Source organism: Amblyomma maculatum, unplaced genomic scaffold (assembly GCF_055883805.1).
Source record: "Amblyomma maculatum isolate TAMU_Amacu unplaced genomic scaffold, ASM5588380v1 scaffold_47, whole genome shotgun sequence".
NCBI lineage: Eukaryota > Metazoa > Arthropoda > Arachnida > Ixodida > Ixodidae > Amblyomma > Amblyomma maculatum.
In genome coordinates, this window is record NW_028146772.1 from 488862 (window position 1) to 496685 (window position 7824).

A 7824-nucleotide genomic window follows, 5' to 3' on the forward strand; every position below is an offset into this window, starting at 1 on the left:
GACGCTAAGGCTACTATATGCGTCGCAGCTGCAAAGGCTGCCATAAGCACCATCGAGGTTATGTAACGCCTGCCGGAAGACAGGTAAATTCGTAGCTGGGAAGTTCGGAAGTATATATCAGAGCACGCCATTAAGGCTACTATATGCGTCGCAGCAGCTAAGGCTGCCATAAGCGCCATCGAGGATATGTAATGCCTGACGGAAGACAGGTATATTCGCTGCTGCGAAGTTCGGAAGTATATATCAGAGCACAACGCTAAGGCTACTATATGCGTCGCAGCTGCAAAGGCTGCCATAAGCACCATCGAGGTTATGTAACGCCAGCCGGAAGACAGGTAAATTCGCAGCTGCGAAGTTCGGGAGTATACATCAGAGCACGCCGCTAAGGCTACTATAGGCGTCGCAGCAGCTAAGGCTGCCATAAGCGCCATCGAGGATATGTAATGCCTGACGGAATACAGGTATATTCGCTGTTGCGAAGTTCGGAAGTATATAAAAGAGCACGACGCTAAGGCTACTATATGCGTCGCAGCTGCAAAGGCTGCCATAAGCACCATCGAGGTTATGTAACGCCAGACGGAAGACAGGTAAATTCGCAGCTCCGAAGTTCGGGAGTATATATCAGAGCACGCCGCAAAGGCTACTATAGGCGTCGCAGCAGCTAAGGCTGCCATAAGCGCCATCAAGGTTATGTAATGCCTGACGGAAGACGGGTATATTCGCTGCTGCGAAGTTCGGAAGTATATATCAGAGCACTCCGCTAAGGCTACTATATGCGTCGCAGCTGCTAAGGCTGCCATAAGCACCATCGAGGTTATGTAACGCCAGACGGAAGACCGGTAAATTCGCTGCTGCGAAGTTCGGAAGTATATATCAGAGCACGACGCTAAGGCTACTATATGCGTCGCAGCTGGAAAGGCTGCCATAAGCACCATCGAGGTTATGTAACGCCAGACGGAAGACAGGTAAATTCGCAGCTCCGAAGTTCGGGAGTATATATCAGAGCACGCCGCAAAGGCTACTATAGGCGTCGCAGCCGCTGAGGCTGCCATAAGCGCCATCGAGGTTATGTAACGCCAGACGGAAGACAGGTAAATTCGCAGCTGCGAAGTTCGGAAGTATATATCAGAGCACGCCGCTAGGCTACTATATGAGTCGCAGCCGCTAAGGCTGCCATAAGCGCATCGAGGTTATGTAACGCCGGACGGAAGACAGGTAAATTCGCAGCTGCGGAGTTCGGAAGTATATATCAGAGCACGCCGCTAAGGCTACTATATGCTTCGCAGCAGCTAAGGCTGCCATAAGCGCCATCGAGGTTATGTAACGCCAGACGGAAGACAGGTATATTCGCTGCTGCGAAGTTCAGAAGTATATATCAGAACACGACGCTAAGGCTACTATATGCGTCGCAGCAGCTAAGGCTGCCATAAGCGCCATCAAGGTTATGTAATGCCTGACGGAAGACAGGTATATTCGCTGCTGCGAAGTTCGGAAGTATATATCAGAGCACTCCGCTAAGGCTACTATATGCGTCGCAGCTGCTAAGGCTGCCATAAGCACCATCGAGGTTATGTAACGCCAGACGGAAGACCGGTAAATTCGCTGCTGCGAAGTTCGGAAGTATATATCAGAGCACGACGCTAAGGCTACTATATGCGTCGCAGCTGCAAAGGCTGCCATAAGCACCATCGAGGTTATGTAACGCCAGACGGAAGACAGGTAAATTCGCAGCTCCGAAGTTCGGGAGTATATATCAGAGCACGCCGCAAAGGCTACTATAGGCGTCGCAGCCGCTGAGGCTGCCATAAGCGTCATCGAGGTTATGTAACGCCAGCCGGAAGACAGTTAAATTCGCAGCTGCGAAGTTCGGGAGTATACATCAGAGCACGCCGCTAAGGCTACTATATGCGTCGCAGCAGCTAAGGCTGCCATAAGCGCCATCGAGGATATGTAATGCCTGACGGAAGACAGGTATATTCGCTGTTGCGAAGTTCGGAAGTATATAAAAGAGCACGACGCTAAGGCTACTATATGCGTCGCAGCAGCTAAGGCTGCCATAAGCGCCATCGAGGTTATGTAACGCCAGACGGAAGACAGGTAAATTCGCAGCTGCAAAGTTCGGGAGTTTACATCAGAGTACGCCGCTAGGGCTACTATATGCGTCGCAGCCGCTAAGGCTGCCATAAGCGCCATCGAGGTTATGTAACGCCAGACGGAAGACAGGTAAATTCGCAGCTGGGATGTTCGGAAGTATATATCAGAGCACGCCGCTAAGGCTACTATATGCGTCGCAGCAGCTAAGGCTGCCATAAGCGCCATCGAGGATATGTAATGCCTGACGGAAGACAGGTATATTCGCTGCTGCGAAGTTCGGAAGTATATATCAGAGCACAACGCTAAGGCTACTATATGCGTCGCAGCTGCAAAGGCTGCCATAAGCACCATCGAGGTTATGTAACGCCAGCCGGAAGACAGGTAAATTCGCAGCTGCGAAGTTCGGGAGTATACATCAGAGCACGCCGCTAAGGCTACTATATGCGTCGCAGCAGCTAATGCTGCCATAAGCGCCATCGAGGATATGTAATGCCTGACGGAAGACAGGTATATTCGCTGTTTCGAAGTTCGGAAGTATATAAAAGAGCACGTCGCTAAGGCTACTATATGCGTCGCAGCTGCAAAGGCTGCCATAAGCACCATCGAGGTTATGTAACGCCAGACGGAAGACAGGTAAATTCGCAGCTCCGAAGTTCGGGAGTATATATCAGAGCACGCCGCAAAGGCTACTATAGGCGTCGCAGCCGCTAAGGCTGCCATAAGCGCCATCGAGGTTATGTAACGCCAGCCGGAAGACAGTTAAATTCGCAGCTCCGAAGTTCGGGAGTATATATCAGAGCACGCCGCAAAGGCTACTACAGGCGTCGCAGCCGCTAAGGCTGCCATAAGCGCCATCGAGGTTATGTAACGCCAGCCGGAAGACGGTTAAATTCGCAGCTGCGAAATTCGGGAGTATACATCAGAGCACGCCGCTAAGGCTACTACTATATGCGTCGCAGCAGCTAAGGCTGCCATAAGCGCCATCGAGGATATGTAATGCCTGACGGAAGACAGGTATATTCGCTGTTGCGAAGTTCGGAAGTATATAAAAGAGCACGACGCTAAGGCTACTATATGTGTCGCAGCTGCAAAGGCTGCCATAAGCACCATCGAGGTTAAGTAACGCCAGACGGAAGACAGGTAAATTCGCAGCTCCGAAGTTCGGGAGTATATATCAGAGCACGCCGCTAAGGCTACTATATGCGTCGCAGCAGCTAAGGCTGCCATAAGCGCCATCGAGGTTATGTAACGCCAGACGGAAGACAGGTATATTCGCTGCTGCGAAGTTCAGAAGTATTCGCAAGTTCCGTAGATGGTGGCGCCGCACACCGGCGAGGGCGAGAAACGCCACTGGGATGATCGGCGCGGGCAGGCCTGAGTTTCTCCCTCCATGAATGCGGGCGGTCGGGAGCTAGGACTTCGCATTTTTTTTTACTTCCTTTGTTCGCCCTGCGCGTGATCCGCGGCGTCTTCAAGCTGCTTGCGATGAAACAAAGAAAGTACAAGAGTAACAGGATGTGCTGCGTGCCGCAGTGCACAAATCGGGCAGTGTGTGGACAAACAAGTCTACATTCTTTTCCCGCTGACGCCCGTCTGAAGAAACAATGGGTGATCAAGTTGCGCATCGGGAAGCGTGTGACACCGCCGATGAAGGTGTGCAGTGCCCACTTTGTGAAGGACGACTTCTTTTGGAGCCGTATTGGTAAGCGACGTTCTATTCATCTGACTATTATGATAGCACAAGTCGATTGTCTAGTGCAACTAGAAAATCGCCAATATTTCTGCAGTGTGTGCGCGCGAGGAATGAGCGATTGACAAATGCGGATCCCAGGATGTGGAAGGGAGCTGCAATGAAATGCGTGGCTAAGCGCGCTGTTAGTGTCAAGCTGCTCATTTGTGTAAATGCACCGTCGTGAGATCTTTCCAGCCCACTAATAGCTGCTCATTTGTGTGACGGTACTCACCGCGGCGGCTCGGAAGCTTTGGCGTTCAGCTCGTTAATCAATCGCAAGGTCGCGGGTGAAATGAAAAAAAAAAAAAAACGGCCTTGCGCTGTGCAATGTGAGCGCATGTTAAATAACACGACATGGTCTACATTAATTCGGAGGCCTCCACTACGACAACCTCTCGGGCTGAGCCGCTTCGACACCTCAAAATCCATAATCTGCGAGATCGTTTATACCCCTTGGTAGCTTCACGGGAACACGCAAGAAGATGTGGGCACAAGTTTCTTGTTTATTTCTGCTCAAAGCTAATATTGGCTAAGTCACCCACTGCAGCGAAATAGCAGCGCGTGAGTGTAGTGCAGGACAGCTACGATTCAGTTCAGCGTAGTGCGCAATACCGCATTCTAGCACGGGCAAAATTGCCACAGTTTCATGCACGGAGTACCCTCAGTGGAAGCAATGTAAGGCTGTACCTAAGCAGTGAAGTGCTGCAGGAGTTTGCAAAAATTCGTAGCTTGTGCGGAGTGATGCGACTTACACAGATTTTCTGCCATAATAGTGCCACACTTTCAAAGCATTGTCAGAGGAAGATAGTATAACTGCATTTAGTTAATGGATAAGCTCATAATTTGCTTCACAGATCCAGATGTATGGACACCAGTTCGCAAGAGGCTGAAGAAAACAGCGGTACCTTCCCAATGCCTACCACAGAGATCCCATGACCACAAGGATCTTCAAAGAGCACAATCATCAGCAGCCCGTGCTGCACGAGCATCCGCTAGGGATAACCACGGTAAGTTATTTTTTCAAACCTGATTGAGACATGGTTGCATTAATGCCGGGTTTCTTTATTACATACTAATTTCACTCTGTCAAGTTTTGTTTTATAGTCTATGCTGTACAAATTAGGACACTGGAATCAACTGAAGCATAGCTTTATAAGGTACATAACTGATCACATAGCTTAACGTAGTAGCACTTTTAGTTCTTTGTTATGGCAGAGAAATGCACATGTATGTACAATCGCTTTTTTTTTTTTTTTTTCAGTAATGCTGCCCAAACCCAGTGGCATCTCGGACCCATTGCCTCCACCATTGGTCCCTTCAGGTGGAGACACATCTACAGGGATGTCTGTGGTGAGCATTGACTTACCACATTCGTCTGTGCTGAAGCATTACATTTGCTCGAAAATGCTCACATACTCTGACATCAGGTATCCATTTCCTACACTATCCTTTACACATCTCGTCATGCAGGTAATGTGTGCAGACACTGACGGTATTCCTTAAGCTTTCGTTAAGGTATACTGAAACATCTATTGTGGAATGCAGAACCACTGAGTACGATATTAGCATCTAATGATCCACAGTGTGACATATGCACAACTCAAATTCCTTCAGATAACTTGTGCAGCTAATGAATGCCTTAGTAGCTAAATATTAACACTGCAGGAAAATTTTCTTTGCATGGCACATAGAAAACTGAGATGTAAACGGTATGTTACTACCTTTTTCTATATATTTTAGTGCTGATGTTGTAGCTACATATCTTTTTTGCTGCTGTCAGTGTATAAATGAAAGGTTTGTGGAAATTTGTTTTGCCAAGATGTGCATTAGGTAATCATAACAGGGCAGAGGGAGCCTGCAAGCACCGATGAGAACGGTATTTGAGAGGAGCATGAATAATTGAAAATCACTTTTTCTGTAACTAGTTGTTCCTGTTGCACGAGCCTTGCAGTGATAGTGCATCAGAGTGCGATGAATACTAAGATCTGTTTGTACCTAAGATGGGAAAAGAGAGCAATCCCAGTTTGATTTTTTATTATGAGGTGAGTTGGGAACTACAACACATGTGGGTATGGCTGGTTTCTGTGCTTGCTAATTATGTAACCATCAATGCTTATTCTCCAGATGGTACTGCAGCAAATTGCAGTACTAACAGTATGTTTCGTTGCATACTTGTCATCCTGGCCTAAGCTCCTGGTTCAAAGTTAAAAGGAATTTCAATATTTTTGTTTCAAGTCTTGCTTATAAGCATATTTCTGTGCAGGTGGAAGACAAGTGCCTTGCAGCTGAATTTGATTCTGCCCCCCATGATAGCGAGACTGCTACCAACCCTACAATGACAGATGCTGAAGTGGTAGAGGTCATGCTTCAACTGGCAGGACACAGTCACTCCTACACAGACAAAGGTGTACAAGTTGATACAGTTTCTACACCACAAAGAAAGAGAAAAGTTGTTGATTTGCTGACAACAGATGTAGCTGTGCGAGCGTTCACTGGTGTCAAGTCAAAAAGTGCACTCCTAGCTATATCTGAAGAGGTGGCATTAGTCGACGAAATGAGCACGGAAATTCCTGTATATGAACGTGTTGTGCTTGTTTTAGTACGCCTAAAAACGTGCCTTTCACTCACCTGCCTTGCTACACTATTCAATACAAGTGCAGAGGCAACTACAGTGCAGAGGCATTTCTATGCCACCCTTCGCAGCCTTGCTGCCATACTGAAGGCAGCCATTCCATGGCCATCAAAACTTGAAATAATGCTGAATATGCCTGACTGCTTTTCGCAATTTCAAGAGGTGCGGGTTGTCCTAGATTGCACAGAAGTTCAAGTAGAGAAATCACACTGCCAGTCTTGCCGCATCCTCACATATTCTTATTACAAGGGAACCCACACGGCTAAGGTACTTGTTGGGGTCTCGCCTGCTGGGCTCATAACATTCCTCAGTAATGGATTTGGAGGCCGAGCATCAGACAAAGCCTGTGTGCTAAAGTCTGATGTGTTGGACAAGCTGAAAAGCTTTGAAGATGATGTAATGGTTGATAAAGGCTTTTGCATCGACGACATGTGCGCGAAACTGGGCCTTGGTGTGGTACAGCCACCATTCCTGCGATCTCAAGAGCAGTTCTCTGCTGAGGATGCAAGTAAAACGCTTCACATTGCCAGAGCTCGAGTGCATGTGGAGAGGGCCATCCAACGCATGAAGGTGTTCAAAGTGCTTAAGGGGCCTGTGCCATGGGATCTTGTTGGGGCGCTCGACCAAATAATGATTATCATAGCAGGCATTGTTAACCTGTCAGCTCCGATACTCTCTGAAAAACGGTTTAGCGGGGGTGTACAGTTGCAGTAACTCTTTCAGTGCAATTGTGTCTATTGGACTGTAAGGTTAGCGTCATGGTCATAATTTCTGCGCTGTGTGACTGGTGTTGTAGCAAGCAGAAAATATCCTCAGGCCCAAGTATGATTCAAACCGCCACCGGCACCAAAAGAGCTTCTTTGGTTTCTCCTGCCGCGGCCAACTTGACGGTTGCCACAGCTTCTCATGTGGTGTGTTCTACTAGTGATCACTTACACTGTGTGTTCCAAACTGTCATCCTCATCTGTTGTTTCTGTGCTTGGCTACTAGTGAAACACAATGTCATTTACTGTTCGTTTCTGCAGAACATGCACTGTATGATATTGTGAATGTGGTTCTTTGTGCAGCGTGGATTTCATGTTGCCTGTATGTCGCACTGCTGTTGTACTTTTCTTCCCATACGGTGTTTTAAGGTTCTACCAAAGCATTTGGCACTTTGTAAACATATTTCTTGCTTGTGACATTAAAGAAAATGTGTTTGTGATATGCAGGAATTGGCTTTTGTAAACTTCCATCCCTCATGTACTTGTGTTCTCTATAAATGAAACTTCTCGAATCTGCAGTAGAGATATTGTAGCTTCGTGCAAAGCAAATTTGAACATTTATCCCCGACGCAGAAAATCTTGCTCTCAGTGAGTTGTAGGGC

General features: G+C 47.6%; 1 protein-coding gene across 1 annotated transcript; it reads left to right on the forward strand.

Moving 5' to 3' along the window:
- Positions 1–3406: 3406 nt before the first annotated feature.
- On the forward strand, positions 3407–7379 carry LOC146170783 (uncharacterized). The gene is made up of 4 exons (XM_084586781.1): positions 3407–3796; positions 4681–4833; positions 5088–5176; positions 6090–7379. Exons 1-4 carry the CDS (start codon positions 3580–3582, stop codon positions 7170–7172), a joined length of 1542 nt encoding a protein of 513 aa, XP_084442907.1. The 5' UTR covers positions 3407–3579; the 3' UTR covers positions 7173–7379.
- The last annotated feature ends 445 nt before the right edge of the window (positions 7380–7824 follow it).